This window comes from Cygnus atratus, chromosome 7 (assembly GCF_013377495.2).
Source record: "Cygnus atratus isolate AKBS03 ecotype Queensland, Australia chromosome 7, CAtr_DNAZoo_HiC_assembly, whole genome shotgun sequence".
Classification (NCBI taxonomy): Eukaryota; Metazoa; Chordata; class Aves; order Anseriformes; family Anatidae; genus Cygnus; species Cygnus atratus.
The window spans coordinates 17,769,188-17,793,604 of NC_066368.1; the positions used below are offsets into that span (position 1 = coordinate 17,769,188).

General features: G+C 41.6%; 1 protein-coding gene and 1 long non-coding RNA gene across 2 annotated transcripts; one reads left to right on the top strand and one right to left on the bottom strand.

Moving 5' to 3' along the window:
- Window positions 1-9,756: 9,756 nt before the first annotated feature.
- LOC118244891 (uncharacterized) lies at window positions 9,757-12,915 on the bottom strand. The gene is made up of 3 exons (XR_004777690.1): window positions 12,824-12,915; window positions 10,410-10,531; window positions 9,757-9,895 (listed from the first exon to the last, which is right to left on the bottom strand). It is a non-coding gene; the product is annotated as an uncharacterized LOC118244891 (long non-coding RNA).
- Window positions 12,916-15,638: 2,723 nt separating this feature from the next.
- ANKRD1 (ankyrin repeat domain 1) lies at window positions 15,639-24,039 on the top strand. Its single transcript, XM_035540321.2, has 9 exons — window positions 15,639-15,883; window positions 17,487-17,666; window positions 19,476-19,613; window positions 19,705-19,812; window positions 20,470-20,568; window positions 21,390-21,488; window positions 21,627-21,725; window positions 21,875-21,973; window positions 23,125-24,039. The coding sequence occupies exons 1-9, from the start codon at window positions 15,857-15,859 to the stop codon at window positions 23,233-23,235; spliced, it is 960 nt and encodes a 319-aa protein (XP_035396214.1). The 5' UTR covers window positions 15,639-15,856; the 3' UTR covers window positions 23,236-24,039.
- Window positions 24,040-24,417: the final 378 nt, after the last annotated feature.

The following is a 24,417-nucleotide window of genomic DNA, read 5'->3' on the forward strand; positions in this document are numbered from 1 at the left end:
ACACATTTCCTTCAGGAGGCTGCAGCAGAGAAAGGCAGAATCATCAAACGTGTGATTTTTCCTCCTGCCCACTGAAAAAACTGTTCCTGCAGAAGATTTGCAAGTGGTCTATCACATAAGCCAAAGCCTTCTAGTCATATCTCATCCCTTTTCTCACTACTACTACAAGAACCACAGGTGTCATACCTATTCTCTCTTCCTACTTACCTTCTGTCCTAGATATTAGGTAATTCTTAAAAGCACAGCAAAAGATTTAGAGTTACATATCCACAGAAGTGAAGTTTTTGCATGACTTTTGTTTGGTCAGTCAACCCTGGGGAAAAGCATCCAGTTGAAGAACAAAACCAAACCCTTAAACAAAATCTTATCATCTGCACAACATCACAAATCACACAGGCAAAAATCACAAAGCAGAACTCCTTTGGGGCTCCATTATACGTGACAATTAAATGCAAGCACAGTAAACAACCTACAGGATATTACTGTAAACAAATCCAGCAGATTTCCCTCAACCATAACCCAAAATAAAGACAGCACTTACTTCAGTTCAGGCCTTAGATACAGAACCCCACAACCACCAGCACCCAGATCTATTCTCCCCCAGGTTGCATTCACATAGGTGCTTCCACCCCTCTCCTCTCCTCTTTTATTAGCTACCCACCAGGAGACCAGCAAGCCAGTTGTCCTTAGCAGAAACACCTGTGAGTTCAGCACAGCTTGCTGTCAGAGTGCAGGGGTGGCTGGGATTTAAAACAAAATGATACAGTTAATGGTGCTTTACAAAGTTTGTTTTAAGTCTAAATATCAATGAGCTATAATGGGCATTTTTATGCTGCATTCAGGCTTGATCAATAGCATCCTAGCACTCTAATAAACTGTTACACCATTTTATGAAAATACAATAATATGCAACTAGCAGAATTTCCAATTGCTTTAAGAAGATATGGTATGCATGCTAATAAATTACGTTAAATCATGCTGTCATAGAGAAGTATATTATGATTTATAAGTACCTACCGTACATAAATTAATATCACAATGCTGCAGCCCTGTGGATAGATGTCTTTGTGTCGTGGTATGAACACCTATACTATGCCTCAAATGCTTCCAAACATGTGGGTGGGAGATGGAGAATACAAATGACATAAGGAACTGAAGAGTTTTATTTCAGGAATGGCTTAGTATGCTAGAATATGTTATCATATCATATATTAGAGGTTATGGATTAGAGACTCACTTTCACTGTCTTGTTAGAAAGGTTATAAAAGAAGCACAGCAGTGGAATAGTAGAGGAATAGCTAAGAGCAATGTATAGTTTGCATTTATTATAATTAATCACCATTACTTTTATTTTTGTATAATGTTATTCATGGTGAATCCTATTGTGAGTGTCAATTTATGAAATGTAATTGCAAATGGATTTCATTCCAAATTAGCATGATCTGTTTAGAACAATCATAAATAGAGATACAATGCCACCATGAAGGGGGACTGGGAAGGATCCTTCTCACGTACACGAAAGACAAAACCTCAGATCCTCTATAAACCTAAACTCTTAACAAGTTCCCAGATTTGCTAATACATTTAGGGTTATTTCCCAGTTGCATCATTACGTTTAACCTGCAGATTTCTTGGTATCCAGTTCAGAAGGGCAGTTTGTCCCTAAAAATCCCTTAAGAACATTTCATACTCTTTTGTAATATGTGTAAGTGAATTTAGAAATCCACATAGAATAAGTTGTATATTGGCTTCATTCATTTTCTGAGATAATTTCTTCAAAAATAGAAACCCAGTCCAAAACCCAAGTCAAACAAGGAGAAAAAATTCTTGCAAACTTTAAGAAACTTTACACTTTGTAGGGATTTCTTTATTATCAAGTGAAAGTTTATATTAATACATGAAGAGGGAATGCACACTTAAGAAAGGCATCAGAGAAAGAGGAAGGAGGGACTGCCTGAAAGTAGTGCTTTTAGTCTTTGCTTGGAACAGACAGTGCTATTCTGCTTTAGTACATACTCAGATATGGTGAAATTCTTCCACCTCTCATCAGCTAGGAACAACAGCACCTTAATTTCTGTGTGTGACTACCGGGGGACACAAGTTATACATGCCAAAATCTGGAATTAAACTGCAGGGAAGAGGGAGGGCATGTAGGCATTTAAGAACCAGGATCCTGCACATCAGCCTCTGTATGGGTGCACCCTCGGATACCAAAAGCTCAGCTGTGACTGACTCGCACTGGAGTCTGGTGGCTCAGCAGCAGGCAAGTGATCTCAGCCCATGTCAGGACGAGGCCTTTCCCCTGCTTGACAACAGACATGGCAGTGCCTCTTTGCTCTGAGTAATGGGTCTCTATAATGCAGAAGGTCTGGTAACATCTATACTGCTAGAAGACAGCAACGTGGTACAAAGGAGGCATCAGCAGCGGCCAGAACTTCCTGCTCAGTAACAGCAGCTCCTGGCCTGGCATAGGAACGCTGCTCCAGATGACTTCAGGGTGACAGCACAGTATCCCAGCCACAGAGGGGTACACACAGTTGTCCCCATGTGACTTGAAAGATGACACTGTCCACAGAACACAGTTTTAGCTATTAGACATTTGTTATGAATACCTAACAGCTGCAGCTGGGAATAGTTTCTAGTGTGAAGGGCTTGCATTCCCTCTGTGTACTGAGTAGAAGGGAGAGCCAGCAGCTGCTGAGGTTATTAGTCCTCAGCCCAAACTCTGCAAGTCTCTGACCCTGCATATTTTGCCTGTGCTTAGTTGCTCCGTGGGCGTACAGCAGCAGAGGTGGTGTTGGACTCGCTCTGGTAGGGAAGGGTGTTCCCAGCTCCATGTTCATCTCCTCGCAGTACCCAAGTTTATCTGTTTCTGACTCCTGCTTCTGGTAGTTACTCGATTCCTTTCTCACTTGGGACTATCATGACTAACAAATATCTCGTTTCATTTTTTTTAAATAGTCTTAGCACCTATTCCCTTTCATCCCTCATGCTCAAGCCATCTTAATGAGGTAGGAAGTATGCTAAGATCGAAGAGTTTATTATACTAGTTCAGCGTGGCAGGAATCTAGCAGCTATCTGTCCTTGCAGACTAGTAAGAGATGACTGAGGAAGCTCATCCATGCTTAGCACAAGCAGCACTTGGTGAATTTTTCAGATAAGCATCCCTCATCTCTCTCCTGTGAGCAGAACTGGTATTAATAGTTCCTGTCAGCAAAGAAGTCTTGCATCTGAGTTTTTGTGTTTAGCTGGCTTTGGACAAATATTGACCTAAAAGAGTGATGAAAAGCCTTGACACAGAGACAAGGCATACACTTCAACCTGGTGATGGTTGTGGTCATTTAATGGCATCCAGCAATGCCTTCCACGCTGATGCTCTCACTCATGTGACAGTTCTTCATGAGCCATCTCACTGGCCGACAGCTCAGAACCAGCAGGATGTAAGTGAGATAAATTTGCTGTGTGCTGGTCAAGGAGAGGGTAAAATGGTTGTTTATCATCTTAAGTGAACTAGGGCAACCAGAGACAAGTCCGGTATAAATATGGCACAACCTACTGGGAAAATGCTGAAGGTAGCACCTATGTGCTTATTAAAAGTCAGTGGAGATTAATTGATGATTTGGGAATTTCTGCTTTTAACTGATGGTGCTCTTACGTATTAACAGAATAGCTCAAGGGCTCCTTCTGTTAGCACCATCTCTGTTTTGGACACGCTAGCTTCAGACAGCTAGTTATTAGCCATTTTGAGGTACGAGCTGATTATGGGGGAAGCTTCAGGCTCATTTATTTTATCTCAGGAGGCTGACAACTCTTTAAGTTATAGCCTTCAACTCATATAAGTTACGTACTGAAGAGCCTACTACCTGGAAAAAGAAAAAGAGAAAATATCCTGAGGTATGGAATATCCAAAAGTAAAACCATTGGCTCATTGTGAAAACTTTGACTTGTTTGCTTTAATGCAATTAAAGACAATTTAATTAAATTTAATTTAATAAAAGACAATTCAAAATGAGTTAAAATGTCCACTCAAATATGTTTGTAAAGTCTGGGTTTGAAAATTCTGTTTTAACTTAACTTTTAGACAAACACTTTCTTACTACTCTGACAAGTACAGAATTACAGCTCCTTCTAACAGGCCTACAAGAATTGGTCATTCTGCATTTACAGCATAATTATGCAAAATAAAACATAGTTTATGTCTAAGATAACACTTCTGTCTGTGATGAATAGTTCATTAACCTTGTTATATTCCAGTAACCCATATTCCATTAATTCACGTACATTTTATAAACTGTCTATATTGACTGAATTTATGGTGCTACACATGTGGTGTTTTGTCAGAAATTATGCTTGTAAAGGAAGACTACTAAAGACTTAAAATCTGGTACCTGACAGAACAACAAACTGCTAGCAGAAATTGTTAAAAAAATAAACACCTCTCAAAATAAATTTTATTCCTGAGCAATGTGGGGAAGAACATGAATACGGATTTGACTTCAGCCTGGAAGTAAACGTGATCATTTAATGATGAATAGCGCATGTTTTCAGACCAAAAGTCAATGGAATGTAACATAATCTCACATTAGTCCCCAGTTCTGTGTCAAGAAATGCTGTGACCACTGAAGTATCTGCTTTAAAGAAAATGCATGCCTAATAGAAAGTACTCATTAAGCTATTAATTGTTCCTTTTTGTTGTTGTTGTTGTTGTTTTTGTTTCCAGTAAAAGACTATTTCTGCTGAGTTTGGATCTTCCATCTACTACATCACTATTTTCTCTAGCTCTATTATCTTTTCTATGATTAGAAATATCATCAGATCATGCTCACCGGTGGCCTGGTTCTTCCTCAAAAAAAAAGTGTCTGTGCTGAAAGAACAGGATGAGGTTGATAATCTGTAATATGGGGATGGCATTTGGCCTTTAAATCCAAAAAGGCAGTCTCTAACACAAAGAAAATGGGAGGTCTTTCTGCAAGTCTTGAAGTACGTGTCTTTCTCTGGGTCTTAAATTGCTAATGTGACCTGAAGCCACATGTAATTGCTTTCCATGGAGAAACCACCTCAGTGAAAAATGGGTGAAAAAGGAGAATCATGTTGTCTCATATTCTGGTCTCGTCTAAGCCTCCATGCCGTAGCACAGATAAGAAACAGAAACATGTGAGATAACAGTGCCAGAGATGAAACAGAAGATGAAACAATGCTCCTTTTTTTTAATATCTGGACACCACAACTTTTAAATTTTATTTATTTATTGTTGGTACACCTGCAATAGTGTGATAGCAGTTTTAAGTAACTTCTTAAAGGTAAACGCTGACTTGTCACTGGGATAGCGAGGAATCTTCCCTGGATTTCAGAACATACTGTGAATACTTTATCAGTCACCTCTATGTTGTATCTCTGGAAACAATATATGTTACCATGGAAAAGGTGAAATAAGAATAACTCCTGCGTAGCAATGTTTCTTTAATGCAAACCAACATGCAAATCTTCACATGGTAAGTCACTGCGGGGAGCCGGGGAACAAGGCGAGGTCGCAGGCCACAACAACCCCTTGGTCTGCCTAACGCTGGTGTCCTGTGGAGCTATGCCCATCAGGACTAGATTAAGGTGGTGCAGGAATTTATCTTGGTCACAGAATTGCTTGACTATTCATCTGTTCAGTTACGTATCTGTAAGCTTACACTTTTAAAAAATCTATAGACACCATGTGATTCCACCCAAATATAAGCATGTTATGAACATGGAGGTGCACTCAGGCCGAGAACCTGCAAGTTGCCTGGTTCAGTTTCCAAGCTGACACCTGTGTCCCTTACAACTTCCAATGGCTAAGCAATGGCTAAGTACACTGTGCTTGGTTTTATTTTCATTAACAAATAGATACATTAGTATCTGAGTGTGCTAGGTACAGTTTTCAGAGGTGTACATTTCACTGGAGTAATTCTGTGCCAATTCAAAGGCTTTGGGACAGTCTATCCATGCAAAATGCCTCCTGTGTGTGTAATGATAACTGGCACCTCACTGCAAGTACAGGACATGTATGGGATTGCTTCAAACTTGCCCATCCCACTTGCCTTGGCATTTACAAGTGGCAGAGATTGCACCATTTTCCAGCTCTTAGTCTGAGGTTCAAAACTTTTGCTTTTTCTCTTTTCTTATAAAAATCTCACGCAGCTGTCAATGAAACAGTATCACTCTGGGAAAGCCGCTACCACATGTCCCTACCATTGTTCTTAGACAATAACAAGCAAGAAAACGTTTGTTTTCTTCCCCCGTTTCTGAAGGCGCCATTAACATATACAAGTGACATCTCCCTAGGTAGCAAAGAATCACATTAATTAATGAACAAGCGAAATAAAATACAAAGAAAACATATGCTCAAAGGGACAATTCATGTGTATGTGAGCGCATGAGACTCCAACGGAGACAAATGGGAGATGCACATACAGACAAAAGGGAGAATACTTTCACTGCAGTGGATGGAAAAAGGCCAGCACGGAACAGAGTGGAATGCATACAGGGATTTAAAGACGGATTACAGATGCCTGTGGCAACTGCTCTCAATAAATTATAGTTAGATCAAAGAAAAATAAAACGCTTTGATTAGAGATTAACAAGTGCCATTCTCATATGTACAGCTGTAATTAAAAAAAAAAAAAAAGAAAAAGAAAAGAAAATTAACCCCTTACTCGAGGTATTATTTTTTTTTTCCTAGTTTTATTTATGAATTACTTCTGGCACTCAGGGATAAAGACAACTTCTTCAATGTCTTCCTTCTGTTACAACCAGACACCATATAAATACACAATCTTTATTTTTATGCATGCACCAAGAATTCTGTAACAAAGAAGAGGAAAGCAAAATTGGATTTGCTTTCATCTATTTTCTAGAACCTTTTCTTGCCCTAGGACATAATGAACACATGCACACTACTGTTTACAGCTCAGTAAAAAAAGCAGTTCTTTGAAAGGTCAGTGGAAAATGAAGCAATAAAGTCAGAAGTTACTACAAATGTGAATATCCTTCCATCATCTTATCTGAAATGTGAAGGTTGCTTTTTTAGTTAACTTGCAGCCTGTGTGGGAAGAAGCATTCTGACTGTTCCCTTCCAGCATCAGAAAAGCGAGTAACCCAACACAAAGTCTTCAGTGACTCTGGGACTGCAGAAGTATTTACACATGCATGTCGTTAACTTCAGAGCAGAAAGGATAGGACTTCTTCAAATCTGAGAGTTTTAATACTGCAGTTGTCTAGTAATTCTGTCTTTGGTAAGATCATCTTCACATGACTATTCCACATTTCTGAAAAATAGGTCCAGACAGTAAAAGTAAAATCTTGTTTTACAGCCTTGTGATTTCATATCCAGGAACTGCTTCATCTACACATTTTTCATCTTAATGTAAAAGCTACCATTTTCTCCCACTAGTTCCCGGTTGCGCAAATCATAAGTAGAAAGTTACCTGCACTTGCAGAGCGTGTTTAATAGTTGTCTTTACTTTCTCAATCAAGTGGCACTGACTGTTCTAATATTTTACTTGTAACTAATTCACTTGGTTCAACAGGCTGGAAGTCTGCTTCACAGCTTTATGTATTCCTGTTAAGGATACTGCAATACTTGAGAGCTCATTTTACTAAACATTCATTTTCAACAAGAAGATGCTTTCATCTTCTCATCAACATTTTATGAGTGTTATGGTTGTGCTCTTCCTCCTTTAAAAACCTCTGGTGAAAGCAACACTGTTTCCAACATCAGCGCTGAGCTATACAATTTTCCATGAAACCTGAGGCATTAAGCTGAGGGAAGCACGGATGCATGTTCTTGGGATCCATTTCTTTAGGTTTTACTAGGTGTAGTACCACAAATTCACTGTTGAAGTCTCTGTGGTTGTTCTCCTGGCATAGAGGCTGCACGTGGCAGTGGCACTCAGAAATGAAATGACCATTGCAGTGAAAAGCACGTAGAACTGTGCTACATTTCACAGGCTGCAGTTTCTTAGCAAAGGTCTGTGTGATTTCTGATTTCCTCCAGACCAGTTCTCCCACTCCCGCTGCGAAACAGGAAATCAATGCCCTTTCCTCTCTTTATAATGCAATGCAGTATAATAACATAGGATTACTCAGCAGAATTGCATGGCCACCTGCTTGAAAAAAAAACACAATACGGTGGTCTGGATCAGAGCATCAGAGAAGGCAGTGACCTCTTCTTTTTGTTTGGATGGGAACATCACTGGCAGTCACCTAGCAAGAACCTTTGGCTGTCTGAAAAGGCAGGCGCAGGTAAACAAAAATGTGCTTCACTGCTCTCAGTTTCTTGATTTTTTTTTCTTCTATCCCTCAGGAAAAGGAAAGGATATGTCTGTTTCTACATTTCTTCACCATGAAATTCACTGTTTCATTTGGATTAAGGCTGCTCTGTATCCTCCTCGTCGATGCCCTGTGGGAGGAAAACGGGTGCTCTCCTTGTTTCTGTCGCATTATGGGGAACAGCATGCCCCTGCACTGGTTCTGGCACACGGAGGGTCTGAAAAGACACACAAAAAAAGCAAAGCTCATAGAAAATTTGTACAGGGAGTGAGTTAGATATGGGCAGAGTATAGGCTTAGCTCAGCCTCAGCAAGAGCTGCCTAGGTGCTGTCAAGTGGCGTTGTGCATTCCTCACCATGGACAGCCACAGACTTTGAGGGACAAAGGCCTACACCACATTCTCCCTATACAACTGTATTTGGTGTGAAGATGCCTCTGGTGAAAGAAAATAGCTATGGGGGAAATATTTGGTATTTTCTCTTGTGAAATAGCAACTAACTAAAAATAGTGCCTGCAGATTAATGCATTGCAGTTTGCAGGCCCAGAGAAACCAACTTAGATCAGTTGCTCCTCTTTTCTCCTCTTTCATGCATTCCCTACATTTTCTCCTGAAATAAAATGGAATACAGAAATCCATGACAAAGTGTCATAACAGATTCCTTTAATGCTTCTTTGTGTTACAGAAGGCACAGGGTTTTTTTCCCAGTTCATCATTTGACATAAATTTATCTCCTATTATGATACTTCAGAGAAAATGCACTAGGGTTTTTTTGTTGTTGTTTTATTTACTGTCTTCTCTAAATTTAAATTCAAATTGCATTTTTAGTATATGCACTCTACCTGTAACAAATCAATAAAAAGGAGAAAATTGATTTTTCCATCTGTGTTTGCAGTCACAGAAATACTTACCCTATGGCCCCAAGAGGACAACCAAAGTAACTTGAAGTAATGTAATTCCAAAGTTGCATCAATGCTTTTCTACTGTCACTGGTGTTATGGCAATCAAAGGAAATATTTGTTTAAAATAGCTTGCATGCATATCCAGCAGTATCTCACTGCCAGTGAAACCTCATCCCATGAAATGGTAGGAAAAAGCTTTTCAGCAACTTTAATGTGAAGTAGATTTATACATTTACATTTTAGTTGCAATATATTTAAAAAAAAAAAAAAGTTGCTTTTTTCCAGGTAACACCACCATTTTTTTAAAAAGGAAAAATCTCTTCAACCTGTTCATAATGTTTCAGGGAATATGGTTTCAATCAACAAGAAAGAGAGAGGCTGCTATGCCTGAATGCATGTCTTAGGCGAGTGTTGAGACATACTACTGTTTTGCAAAGAGATTACACAAACAATCTTCTACCAAACTATTCTCACATGTTTAAGGAAAATCCACCCAGTTCTTTCTTGCCTTGACTCCCTGAGCTCCCTTCTATTCACAAAATATAGGAACCTCCTGAGGTAGAGCTTCCAAGTGGTTTGCATCCAAAGCTCTCACAGGCCAGCTCCAGTGATGGGTGTCTTCTCTTTTTTCCTCTTCCCTTCCTTTCTTTTCTCTTCCCTTCCCTTTTCTTCCCAACTCCCAAGGCATTTCGAATGGCTGAAAATTATGAAAGAAGATGACAGGATGACTTACCTGCTGCAATTCTGGGAAAAGGGGGAAGGATTGACTAAAGGTTTATCAAGAAGGAATCAGACCCCTGTAAATGCAGTGAACATCGTCCACATGGTCATATGCAAAGCAGGCTTTGTTAAACAAGCCTTTTTCCAAAGGATGACAGGTCTGGTTGAAAGTCGCATTCATGTTAATGCAGTTTGCTTGAGTCTTGCCAAAGCATTTCACTTCATAGCACATGATATTTTAATCATTGGTATGATTAAAAAGCACACATTATATGGAATTAAAATGATGCACTTTGGAAGAACTGAGAGCTGGCTCCCTGACAGATCGCAACGTGTCAGTCTCAATGTGCATGGAGTAAATGAGTGGAACTATTTCTAGCAGATTCCCACAAGGATCAGTTCCTGGTCCAACATCGCTGGGTATTTTCATCACGTGTCCAAACAATGAGGTAAAAATCAATCCCAAGATGGTCGGGGGCTGGAGCACTTACTGTGGAAGAAATGGCTGTATGAATTGGACTTGTACAGCCAGGAGAAGAGAAGGTCCCAGGAAACCTAGTAGCACCATATGAAGAAGTTACAAAGAAGGCAGAGCCAGACTCTTTATGGACGTCTAAGGGAGGAGAATGAGAGACCATCATCGTTAATTGAAAGAGAAGTTTCAAATGAATATTGAAAGAAAAAAAAAAGAAAAAAAGAAAAAAAAAAGAAATCACTATGAGCATATTCAGGCATGTTTTGAGCAGAAGTTTAGACTAGATGACCTCCCAAGGTCCTTTCTGCTAGAGTATGTTGTGACTGTAACTTGGTTGATTCTGCCTGGAGAGAGATTTGAGAGACCTGTTAGGTAAATACCTCCATGTGTGCTGTAATGTAATGCTGCAGGGAAATGCAACAGTTGGATGCAATGCTTGAATGTATACAGGGAGAAGCAGATGTTAGTAGGATACCATGCCCAGACTTAAAAGAGTAAAAACCTTGGAGAGCATTCAAAAGAGCATTGCAAATGTCATCTCAGGGTTGAAGCACAAGCCTTTGGCTATGAGGTTCTCCAGAGAAAGCAAAGATGTTGTCTGGCCTAAGCAGCCCAGCACAAAACTTGCCATCTTTGCAGAGTGCTGTTCCCAGAGCTGAAGCCACCATCGCTCCTCAGGATCAGCCCATGAAATCTGACACAGCTGCCCCATGGAGCCCTCCTGTACCTCCTGAGCTGCCATGGGTGCTACGTGAGTGAAGAGGAGCAAAGCCAGGACCTGCATTTTCTTCTGCATCAACAAGGTGGAGTTTTGTGCATGTTGTGAAGCACTTCAGAGGGATGTTTTCCCCATACTATCATCCCCTCACATTTACACAGCAAACAGGCATCGTACTACTGGGATAGGAGTACTTACAGATGGTCAGGCAGAGGTAAAGATTCAGTAACAGGAAGCTTTAAGATAGACAATATTTCGAAATAAAACACTGAGGGTAAGATAAAAAATGTCACTGAAGTGAAGGTGAATTCTCCCTTGCTGCCAGTCAAAAGCCCTGGTTATGCTTTGCTGCAGAGCAGTTGCCAGCGCAGGTACCTGCTGGATTATGACTGGGTTACCGGGATTTGAAGGCATGCTCTTATCACGCTGATTATAATGTGTTCTGCAATTCTCTAGTTTATACACCTTTCTTTACTGACTGGAGTTGTTCTGCAGTGTTTATGGATGACAGAAACATTTTAGACAACTCCATATTGACACAAACAAGCCTTGTTGCTACAGCTGAGGGAATACTCTCCTTACCTGAGCACAAAAGGAGGTAGTCAGAAATAAGGTGAATAGAACAATGGCACTGGTGTGCTGAATAAGCAGAACCTTGACCTACATTGCTGACTGACAGACAAGCGAGTATCCAGCAGATAAACCCCTTTGACCACAGGTAAGAACCGTTCTGGTGCCTTTCACGCCACTCACTTAACTGAGAGCCATTCTGGTGAATTAGCTAGTTCACACGTTTTGTACAAATGCCATCGCGATAAAGCTCAAGGCCTCAGATACATTCAAATCCCTTGATTTTTAAATACAAATCACTGTATTTTTTTTCCTGTTGTGTGAAAACCCCAGCCCTCATGTCAACTGAGGAGGGTTTTTTTAAACCCTACAGTAAGTGATGCAACTAATGACTCACTGCTGGTTTGGGTTTCACACCAGAGGACTGTGCTGCCCAGACCAGCAACCTGCCAGACTGTGACTTTATTTCTTTAACAAGTGATATGAACAAATGGAATTTATAACCACATCCTGCTGTTAATTTAATAATTTATTATACTCTAATTTTGTAGTTAAAAACTAACCTTACATTCCTAGGTGAAGTAGGGTTTTTGTTTGTTTGTTTGTTTTTCTAAGGAGACAATGTTTCTCTTTAGCAGTTTATACACAAAAACATAAATTGATGAGAAGTCTATAAGTCATTTTAAACAGATGATGTAATAATTCCCTGATTACTTTAGATAAAACAGACATACATACATACCAATGTGTTGAAAAAGTTAGGGCACTGAATGATGTAATTTTCATATCATGCTTTGTGACAATAAATATCAGAGTTTATGTTAGACAAATATTTCCTGCCTTTCATGAAAAAAAAAAGGGTTAAAAATAAGGAGAAAGCAAATACAGTTCTTGCAATATCCTATGATTTACTGCTCTGTTGTGTGTGTGAATATATGCAACATGTGGATGCTCATACAGAGATCAAAACAAGCCGTTACACACCGACAAATCCCTAACCCAGGAGAAATCTATGGGTTACACTGCCTTGGGTGTATCTTGGGTATGCATTTATCCATGACTGCACATTCATGAAACAAGGTTTGCTGGATTCACACCCTCTGCAGTGCACAATCTCTTCTCAGTCACTGCTGTTTTCCTACCTTTGCCTCTTTGGTAGCGGGGACAGCCAGGCACAGCAGCACTGCATGGGGCAACATCTTTGGGCGCAAGGACGCAGCCAAGGGCAGAGGGCTGGAAAATGTACAGCAGCTGAGTACAGCAGTGACAGCACTGAAAACACGATGGTAATACACTTGACAGGAGGTGGCAATATCATTTGTATCACACATAATGCATTCCCTCTACTATTAACCTCTCTAAAAAATTGCTTATAAACATTCTTTACTCTACCTGACAATCTCTCCTTTGATAGCAGGGAACAGGCTGTGCCGTGTAGCTTCCTCTCCGCCATGCTGTGCCTGCTGTCCTTTTTTGTTTTTCTCTCTGAAGTTTTTTGTGACAATATCAATCGCTTTACATCTTGCAGATCATTGCTCTGCCCTTATCCTTTAGCAGAGAAGCAAGTGTTTTCCAGATTTCCATTACGCGTCTCCCACTGACCGTCTGCTATTACCACCTTAATGGAGATGTGAGAAATCACTTGCTGAAAGGTGACTAAGTGGTTACAGGCCTGCACAAGGTTGAAAGCTACTTTGCCCTCCGATATTAAGCATTAGTGATAAGCATCCAGGCTAGAGTCTTAGCTGATATGAATCTGTGCATTTTCACTATCTCAGAATGATTAACCTGCTTTACATGACATTTACCTTAAAATCTTTTACCATTAGGTTAATTTAGATTGCTGCCTTTATTTAAAGTGGTTTTGTGTGCGCCATTTTCTTACAAAGAAATTCAGGATCTTCAAGGAAGATTCAATTTTAATCCTTGTTGTTCTCTTTAGTCAGCAGGCAGTGGAAGCTTTAATTATTGGCTTTTGGCAGCACAGAGTAGACTCATGATGTGAGAAGTGGGTTTGTGTTTCCCCTCAGAGCACCAAGGTTTCCTGTAAAGCTCATGCGGGCTATGGATTCACCTACCATTTGCAGAGAAAGATTTACCCACTTACACCTTCTTGGTTAGGTTTTGCTGACTCAGTTTTATATACACCAGGTTGTGGGTTTTTTTTGTTTGTTTGTTTGTTTGTTTTTAAAAGAAAAAAAAAGCAGTATTCAAATATAACGGCCTGAGGTAGCTTGTAGCTTACAGTTTTTATTCTTCAAGCAAACTTCTAGCAAGCCCTACGTCTCTCTTCCCATGTCAGTTCTCTGCTGTGATCTGTTTCCACTAAACAAGAAGTGATCTTTGCAGCCATCCTATTAGGGCTGTGGATTTCAAGGCTATCCCCCAGATAAGAGTCACAGAATGAAACAAAGTGAGATAACCTGTTACTGCACATGTGGAAACAAGAAGAAGCCAAGCAGAGCTGCCTCTTATCACAGAGAGATGTAGCAGGAGCAGCACTGCTGTGAGAAAAAGCCCTGCAGTGTGATTCAGGACACACCACTCTCACGGAATGATATCCTGGCTCTACTTGGGTTTGGAAAAATATGTTATGAAAGGTTCTCTTGCTGGCACATACTCTATTTTAGTTCTGGGGCTCATCCTGTAATGTCATATATATTCTGAGTAGTAAAGGAACCACCTGATGTCCAGCTTCATTTCAGGGAAAGGGAGGGCATAGGTATGATGGGCACTAGAAGACAAGTTTGGAAGTACTCAGATTACTGGTAGATAGTTCAGAGGAGAGACACCTTGAAAGGTCAGTGTCATGAACATAGCATGCTAATGATGATAATGAGATAAACAACACCCAAGATAGTTAGATCTCGATTTGGTGAAGCACATGTTGTTCGTACTTAAAGCACCTGAGTGCTTGTATTCATTTCAGCCAGGTGACTTGCATGCCAGCAACCAGGCTTGTACCTCACCGGATAGAGGTTCCGAGCATTGCAGAGTGACAGAACTGATTTCCTTGGCATTTATCCACACTCTTCAAGTGCAAAGATTAGTGCATCTTCCTTTTTTAAAATTGCCTTCTGGTGCCGCTCATTCTCCTGCTTCCAGGCTATTTTGATTCATGACACAAGGAAAGCTTGTCCCTTTATTTTTCTCCTAAAGGACTCCATTAACTCCTTGTTCCCCAAACACACATCTGTTTATGTCTGTACCCTGTCTTAACAGCCAAAAATGAACAATCACCTTTGTGCCCCTATTCTCTCATATTCAAATGAAAAATATCACCTGAGAAAAGAGCATTAGGTGAGGCTTTCTTTGCTTGTTGTTGGTCTTTGTTTTTTATTTGGCCTAATAGGATATAATTCATTATTCTCCTTATGACCACTGACAACATCCCAGAAAAATGCAAAGCTTGCTGTTTTGAGATCTTACACTGATTGTAACTTATCATGTCATAGGCCCTTTTAGCACAAGAGACATCATTCTGGTTTAGTAATCCGTTCAGAGAATTCCTTCCAACAAATATAGAAGACTGCCATCATGATGAGAAAAGTCCTTTCCCCTAAAACTGTTTACCATCCAAGAATAAAGAGCAATGCAAAGAATGGCTTTCCGAGACTTAAGGGGTCATAATCCACTTATCAGGAAGGTATGACTACAGGCATTGTACATAAGCCACTTACCCTTTCCAGTGTCGTGCAGTCATCTGAATGTCAATAAAAAATTAAAAAAAATAAAAAAATAAAAAGAAGATGATGAAGTTATAATGCTATATCAACAGACAGCTGTCCTAGTGGGCACTGGGAACACAGGATGACTCGCATTGCTGAGCCGTGCGGTCACTGCCAAAGGAACGATGAGCTCACATTTCATTCCGATGCACATACGCGGTGTGGTTAGACTGCGAGGCTCGAGCGTCCTCGCCCAACTGACGCCCCCCCCGCCCTGCCTTGACACCAGATCTGGCTAGTTAACATGTCTGGAATGAGCGCGAGCCTACCTCTCAGCTGGCAAGTCCACGGGGCACACTTGGATTCCCAGGTTGGAAGATTATCTCATTCAAGCACAGTTCTCCCAAAGATATATAAGCTAAGCTAGCGTGGTGGTCCCTGCAGAGCTTGCTTGAGCACTTGGGAGTTTCATCCATAGAGGAGTACAGCCTTCAAACACTGGCAGACATGATGATGATGAAGGTAGAAGAGCTGGTAGGTGCAATCTTCTTTCATTTACTCATAATTGCTTTTCCTTCTAGACTGTCATTATACCAGGCAGAGAGAGGCAACCTTTGTGGGTCACTGAGGTGACTGAGCAGGTTAGCAGCACTGCTGTGCTCTAGGCACGAGACCTGTATATAAGATAAAATGTTATCATGTTATATTCTCACTTTAACTGTTCCTTCATAAGGGGACCCATCACTGGTATAACTACGTAGTCATTTGGATTTTGCACCAAAACATAATTTACCAGGAACTACAGAACTACTAAAATTTAGCTGTGTATTTTCCTTTGACCTTGATTCATTAAAAAATGAATAAATAAATAAAGCTATTAGGTTTACAATCACTCTGACTAATTCTAATCCAGTAAGAGAGTGGGGAGGAGGTAGCAATGCAGGGAAACCGAAGCGTTTTCCTTCCACTGGTAAACCAGCACTAAGCATCACTAACAGTTCTGATGCTCACTGCTGTTCATTTTGTAATAAGCCTTTGAAAAATAATATCTAAACCAGACCACAAATAATGGAACGCTTGCACTGCAGGGTTCAGACTTACAATGATCAAACAGGGAAACCAGGAACAATCCAGGAAAGCAGTGGGACATTATACAGGAATTCCTTTTTTCCCAGGTGTTGAGATGAAATTCACATACAGCCTGACTAGTTAATGCTGTCTTAAACTCTTTGGCAAGGCCTCAACAATTTATCTAGTGTAAAACTCTGTAACAAACACAACTATACAAGGGTGATTGAATGGGAAGCCAGTCCAGAGCACATACATCTACTGAACCACTCTGAAAATACACCACAGCCTCCACTAAGTTTAACAAGTTATCTCTTTGAACATACTTAATCAAGCATCCAAAATATTTTAAAAAGCTATGCAAAGCTGTGCTGGAGGGCAGCATCTCACAGCTTCAGCACAGGAACTGCCTCGTGCTTGTTTGCCAAGTGCCGTAAGTGGGGACTTTGGTTCTGACAGCAATGGGTAAGATCAGCCTTGAAATTACTCAGCAGCCCAATTTAACTGCACTGTACGCGTTTCAATTAAGCTGTAAGGTCCCAAGGGAGAAAGCCTCTCCTCCCACTCTAGCTGCTTGGTTCCCCTGCTCTGCACTCGCAGGGCACTGGTGCCTGTCGGGGTGGCTCCTTCCACCAGAGCCTTTTACAGAGCCTCTTTCTGAGGGGTCTGACACATGCTGGCGAGTGAAAATGCAAGAAAACCCTGAACAGAAAGGATGCTCTTCCTGGCTCAATGGCTTTTGTCAGTACTGCAGCAGCTCGGTGCCAGTCTAGCAGAGAGTTACACTGAGGCGGCCTCATGGATCTTGACCCAAGCCCTGAAGATGCCCACAGGGAGTTGCTGTGTGGACGTGGAAGGTCTGCCTGCAAGCGAGCTTGCCCTAGCTGTTCACACACACACACAGTCAGTCCAGGCACAGGCCGAGTAAGGTCTGCAGTCTGTCTGTCACACTCTCCTAGAGCAGGACAGGAGTGACATGTAATGAGCCCCTAGCTAGTCCAGGTTCTCAGGGGGTGGCTGCTGCCATCACAAAACTGCTACTTATATTGTATTAAATTTCCTTTTACAGGTGACTGGGAAGAAAACTGATGATAAGGAGACTGGCAGCTTCCTCCCTGAGGACTTTAAAAATGGAGAGTATGAAGCTGCTGTGAGATTAGAGAAGCAGGATGACCTGAAGACAGTCTCTGAACACGTACTGACCCGAGGAGATCTGGCATACCAGAAGGAGAAAAAGTTAGAGGCAGAGGTAGGCTCGGGCTTTTGCTTGGGCTTTTATCATCCTGTGTGTGCTGTCTGCAGCAGCCCGTGAAGTTTTGTCTCTTTCCAATTTAGAAATACATGTATGGTGGGCTAGATAAACAACCCCCAGGAGACCGCTGCCAAAGGAGGTTGGTCTGAAGCCCCCTGGAGGCAGAGGTCTGCTGGCTCCTGCAGCCTATGGATGCAGGCACTGACTCCGTGAGGCAGACCCCCAGGCTCCCCCTCTCTAAAATCTGACTGAAACCCCAGGGACCTCCCCTTCCCCACGACCCCTGGCTGCCAGCTGCTGGTGAGGGGAACGCATGCAGACAGAAGGACACCTTCGGCCTGCACACCTAACGGCTGCCACCAAAAATAGCCAACCCAGGGAAGGGGTAAGGGCACTTTCTGAAACCAGGAGCCTCATCTATCATGAAAATACTATTTTTACAAAAAGTCTGCGTTGTACTTACTAGCACATTTTGAGGAAAAAAAAATGCAAATGAAAGTGATATTGCTCTACAAAAGAATATTATTTTGTATTCCTGCAGCATGACAATTCTCTCCATAGCCTTAAGAACTGATGCTGTTTTCTAAAAATACTGTAGCTATAACATTTTACATTACGTGGTGAATCAACAACTAACTGGCTTAAAAATGTAAGTAATTTGGGAATTAAAAAGTTTAACTAGCAGGGAGAACAAGACTTTGCTCTGAAAAAGAAAGGTGGAAAGGTGAGCCTCAAAAATATTAAAATTAATACAACTATTGACCTTCACCTTCAACTAGGGGACCATTACTTGCTACAGATTTTTTTTTTTTTCGAGTTCCTCTATCTTAATAACCACAATGTCCTAAGAATCTTTTGGATTCGCTGTTGATTTCCACAGTCTACTCAGCCAACAGAGTGTCTGCCATTAAGTTGATGATCAAACCCCAAATGCAGACAAAAAGAGGTGGACAAAACTTAAATCAGAATTTAGTTGAAAAAATACGGCAGGGTCTCACCAGCGTATTTACCCTTAGAGATACCACAGGACAGACTTTGTCACGAGGTACCCCTTGGTTGTTAGTCACTCTTCCAAAGCCACGGACACCCCATGGCCCTCGGTGATGGCAACACGTTGGTCTTTGATGTTAGCAGTGCCCCATACTCACTTCATGCAGGGATGCTTTAACACACAGGCCTGAAGTAGTCTTAAACGTTTATTGAACTGTCCCTTCAAGGACACTGGGGACATTCTCTGTAGTTTACCAAAATGTAACACTTACCGTCTGCAATGCTAAAATTGGTATAAACCTTGCATTTCACTTAAGGTTTGTTTTTTTTTTAATCAAAGAGGATTATGTTACAATAAATCAGTGGCTGCATGAGGGAAGTGGTTGAAGGCAAAACACTTGGTGGAAGTCAGTTAAAACTGCAGGGGCTTCCAAGCCTGTGCTGCAGGAGATTTCTTAGGTTGTTGGGCCAGAAGGGACTGCAGTACTGCTTGGACTCCTGGTCTAACATGGACCAAAAAACTCATGCTATCCCACAACATACAGCTGAAGAAAGCCTTTAGGAATAGGTGCAATGGTGTATGAAAAAAAAAGAATAAACGCTGTAGAATTTAGCAACTTACTCCAATGCTCCATTAGCCCTAACTGTTAAGAACAACAGCAAAAACAAACCACCAGCAACAAAAGACAACTTATTTCAAAGTTCACCTCATGTGAACTGGATTTGGCTGAACAATAGCACCCACTGTCCTGCCACTCTGAAGGACAGAGGTGTTCACCCTCAGCTCAACTTTCTGGCTTCCCTCCTTTGTTTCAGCTGAAGAAGAAAAAACTAGAGGAGAGATCAAAACTTGAAAGCTTGGAGGACCTTGAAAAAATTATTCAGCTGAAGAAGAAGAAGAAATGCAAGAAGGTGAAAGCTCCCGTTTTAAAGGAACCCGAACCAGAAGTTATTGTAAGTTCTGTTGGAGGTACTTTCCTCCGGGAAAGGACTGATGGGGCTTTGTGCCACTCATATTTACCTCCTGTGTATTTCTCTTCATCAGACAGGTCCAGTGGATGTACCCACGTTCTTTAGAGCTGCCTTGGAGAATAAGTTGCTAATAATTGAAAAATACTTGTCAGACAAAGGGGATCCAAACGTCTGTGACGAGGTACACTCTTCTTACTTCACAGCCTGCTACATAAAAGAGATTATTACAGAACAAAAATAACTTTTACCAGTAGGTTTTGTAGTTTCCATGTTTATGAGGAGAGAAAAACAGTGGGGGAAAGTAAATAAATTCTGGGAGTTTAGCATAATTTTTTGTAGCGATAGAGGGGCCACTGGGAACCTCCAAAGTAATATTACTTCAGAAGAATTTTTATTTCAAAGAAAGCTATAGGTGACCAGGAGACCCCTATTTTCAACAAGAGGTCTTCCAATGCTACTAATGAACAGACAAAAAATTTGTCTGCAGAACTACAAAAAAAAAAGTGATGCTGTATGCCCTCACACTCCATAATGCATAAGCTGCATTTGCAAAATGTAGCATAGCACATTGGCTGGAGGAACTCAACAGGCATAATTTTAAATTTGAATGTCACACTGCAGATATCCCTTACACTCTTTGAAATACCGGGTAGGCAGCTCTCTGCTATTAGGATGCTATTAAAATTTAGTAGATTTCATGTCTCAAAAGTATTAGCTCTTGAAAATGAATCAGCATAAAGTATGTATTTGCCATCATCCCAGGGAGGCAGAGAGAAAAGTTTAAGAGATCTCTTTGTGCCATATTCGATATCTGACTTTGCACTGTTTTAATTGACAGTTCAAGCGCACTGCATTGCACAGGGCATGCTCTGAAGGACATCTAGAGGTGGTGAAAAAGTTGGTGGAAGCTGGGGCCCAGCTTGAACTGAAAGACATGGTATGCCCATTGACTTACACTTCAAAAAAATTACTCATTGTTTTATAACTGCTAAAAGAAACACACAAGAGAGGAGCACTAAAAGGCCTTAGAGTGTCTTAAATTTTAAGTTTATCCTTAAAATAACACTGCCGAGAAGAGGTTTCAGGAAGGGGTGTCTGCCTCACTTTGCCAAAGCTGTTGCTGGAAATCACAGGAAGCGGAGGAGCACGTTGGCCAGTAGACGGCCTCGAACAGTAAGGCCCAAAGTATGGCAAGACTGCTGAGCTCAGGCTACCAGGCCGGGCCGCGAGCAGCTGGTGGAGATGCCACAGGCCCACGCGTTTATCAAGGGCCCAGCACGGCGTGTACGTTCTCCACCAGGATTTCAACTCTGCTCTCAGGAGAGACCTCCGCTCCTCTGGAACAGCTGAGCATCCACAGCTTTTGCAGCTGTTTTTATTTGCTCCTCCACTCCCAGCTCTGCTTAGCCCCTTGCTAACCAGTTGGCAGTGGCCAGCCTTGCTCCCCCTCACTTCAGCAGCCATGCTGGCGGCAGCATAAGAGCAGGAGGGGCAAGCAGAGCGGGACCTGCCATGGAAATGGCGGCTCCCCTCCTGCCAGCTGTGTGGAAAAGCTGGTATCGTGGAGGTGAAGAGCAAAGCAAGAGAGGCTGCTACTAGAAACAACAGGAACAATGATCACAGGAAAGTGCTTTAAGTTAAACTGCATGAAAAATGACTTTGAATTCACTTAGAAATTTGATCGTTTGCTTTTTTTTTTTTTTTTTTTTTGGTAATATGGTGAATTACATTACATTACATTTCTTTTTCCTGTCATAGCTTCAATCTACAGCCCTGCACTGGGCCTGCCGGGGGGGAAACCTGGAGGTTGTGAAGTTCTTACTGGACAAAGGAGTAAACAGAAACGCAAGAGACAAGGTATGTTCTTCTGGGACTCCGCTGCTCTTTAGAGACAGAAAGCTGACCCCTATCTGAGGGGATCATTTTTGGCGGCCATTCTTGAGTGGCCCTTTGCTGCTCTGTGCCACTGACTGCCTCCCCCTCCCCCCCCCCAAGCTGCTCAGCACGCCTTTGCATGTTGCTGTGAGGACGGGCCAGTACGACTGCGGAGAGCACCTCATCGCCTGCGAAGCAGACCTCAACGCCAGAGACAGAGTAAGTGCCCCCAGCTCCTTACCCACAGCACCGAGCTGCCGGCCCCATTTACAGCTTCATGGCCCCACAAAAATCCCTGGTGGCACTGTGGGGTCAGGACCATGGAGCTGATGGCGGGACAGACTCTGACCCATGTCTCACACCCGTAGGAAGGTGACACACCGATGCATGACGCCGTCAGGCTGAACCGCTACAAAATGATCCGGCTCCTGATTCTCTATGGGGCGGACCTGACCATAAAGAACTGCGTAAGTAATTCAAAATGCTTAGCAAAACTTCCCATTCAGAGCAGTATGACAGGTTTTGAGGCTAGAGGAGACTATTGTGAACAGACTTAATTAGATCACTGCAGAGTTAATTAAAGCAGAGCTGACACAGAGAAAGTGTAACTTGGGGGAGGTCAGGGAGCAGCACAAAAAGCATTACTTGCTCTAAAACCAGAACCCATCAGGTGCAGCTTGAAACACCACCACATCTTATTTTAATTACACAGATCATATGTTAAAGAGATCTAAGCATACGGACACTCGCTGTCTGTACAGCTCCTGGGCTCCAGCCACCAGAGATGAGAGCCCTGGAGGTCTGCAAGAGCTCCTTTCTGCTACACCCACAGCATCAGCTTCCATTTAAGAGCAAACACCCGAGATTCTGCTGATAGCCACTTCACCAGCAGCAGACATGTGACCACATTAAAATACCAGACGTAACAGACCACAGTATCCCCCAAATCCAAAAAAAATAGTAGCAGCAGGGACAGTGCACGTTAACAATGCGGATCAGTGCTTTTGGTTGGCAATCAATCAAAACTGGAGGGCAAGGAAGAAATCTGCCCCTGCAACCACCTGCACTGCCCCTTCTCTCTGCTCAAGCAGAGACAAAGGAAGGCCACTCCGGGCATTATCCTTCACCAGGGTATAAAAATGAGGAAAAACAGCCCCAAAGGCAAAAGACTTGCTCTCTCAGTCTTTGTCTGCATACAGAAGTTGCTCCTGTTTTATTTAGATGTGGTTCATAACCTACTTAATTAAACCAACACGAACTCTTATCTGAATTCTCAATTAAACAGAAGAGTAGCTTATTGAGGTTTCCACCTAAATGTACTTCTAATCAGTTTAGACTGGATCAAAAGAAACACCAGCATGCTCTGCTAGCCACAGTATTTGCTAACATGGCTTAGTGCCACCGAAACACAGGGAAAGCTCACCATGAGGCTGAACAGACCAGGACTAGATCTGGAGAGCAAAAGGACCCAGATCTGAGATGAGAGTACAGCTGACCCTGTGGATGCAGAAAGGTCTCACATCAGACAGATGCGCTGTACAAATATTTCAGGAAGAATAAAGGACTTAGTATTCACTGGCTGAAATTAAGTCATGCTTCCTCTGCTTATTTTAACCAGGAAGGGAAAACCCCTATGGATCTCGTTCTTCAGTGGCAGAACGGCACCAAAGAGCTATTCAACAGCCTGAAAGACAATTCCTACAAGAGCGTCCACCTAAATAAGTTTTGAAGAGACAAAAACCAGACTGCTCTCTTTTTGCTGCTTTTAAATGCTTTGTATGAAACTGGAGGAAAATAGCTCTGAACATAGTATATTTATTGAAGATATTTATTGTACTGGAATATTTGAAATGCCTTCACTGAAAACTGCCAAACATGCAGATAAATTATTTTAAATGGCAGATTGAGTGTTAAGAATCCACTGGTTTTAAAACAGCTTTATTTATTCCTATTTATTATTTATTTATTTTAAAAGTAATTTTTAATGTATTATTTTTTTTAATCGTTTTAAATTCTAATGCAATCTTTGCCAGTAACATAAACCCTTTTGACTTAGATGGCAGTACTACCAACTACAGTAGCAACTTAACTTAAGCCTTCCCATAGCGCTAAACAGCTAATACTTGCAACTGTTGCCTTGTACCTGCCAAATTCTCACTATTAGAAAAATATGTTAAATGTGTGGTGGTACGTGGTAGAGAGCCATGGAAGAAGGTCTACTGAGATGCCAGGTGGATTTAGAGGAACAGTTGAGTAATGGGCCTTACACATCGTTTGGCGATCACAGTTGGCAAAGAGCTCAAGGACAGAGCTCCAACCATCACGTAACCATACGGACTGCAGGATTCAGATGCAATGTTATGAAGGTGAGAGGAGACAGTATTGTGAATGGGAACTTTAAAACTAGATGACTACACAGCCTGATGATTGAAGAATGCAAAAGAAACAGATGATGTATATTTGTAAATTTGTACTGCTTTTTCTGTACATTTTGTACTGATTTATTTCAGAATAAACGGAGTGGTTCTTTGTACTTGCTGGAGTGTATTATGGAGCAGTGAACATGCACCGGGCACTTCTGTCTTTCATTGAAGTTCCCATCTTGGCTTCTGTAAAATTCATAAACTCAAAAAAGAAAAAGTCTCGGCTGCCTAGAGCAGCCACCCTTTAGCTACCTCCCTGCCACTGTTAGAAAAGTGCTGCTTCTTACTTAATTCCCTTCACAGAAACACCCATACAAAAGCATAAAGTCAGTACTTGAGTAGCTAGTAAGATACAAACCTACAGCTTTATTACTATTATTTAAAAATCCTAGTTTCTCAGCAAGTCAGTACTTACTGCGTGGAGCACACAAGACAGCTTCAATTGTCCCAGCCAAGGAAGACGTGGAGTCCTGCTAGGAAAGAAAGGC

Bases quoted from the DNA above. Each gene is read 5' to 3' on its own strand.
- ANKRD1 (XM_035540321.2), top strand. From the start codon at position 15,857: ATGATGATGATGAAGGTAGAAGAGCTG. The intron at 15,884-17,486 runs GTAGGTGCAATC...TTCCTTTTACAG, and splicing joins TGATGAAGGTAGAAGAGCTG to GTGACTGGGAAGAAAACTGA. The intron at 21,974-23,124 runs GTAAGTAATTCA...TATTTTAACCAG, and splicing joins ACCTGACCATAAAGAACTGC to GAAGGGAAAACCCCTATGGA.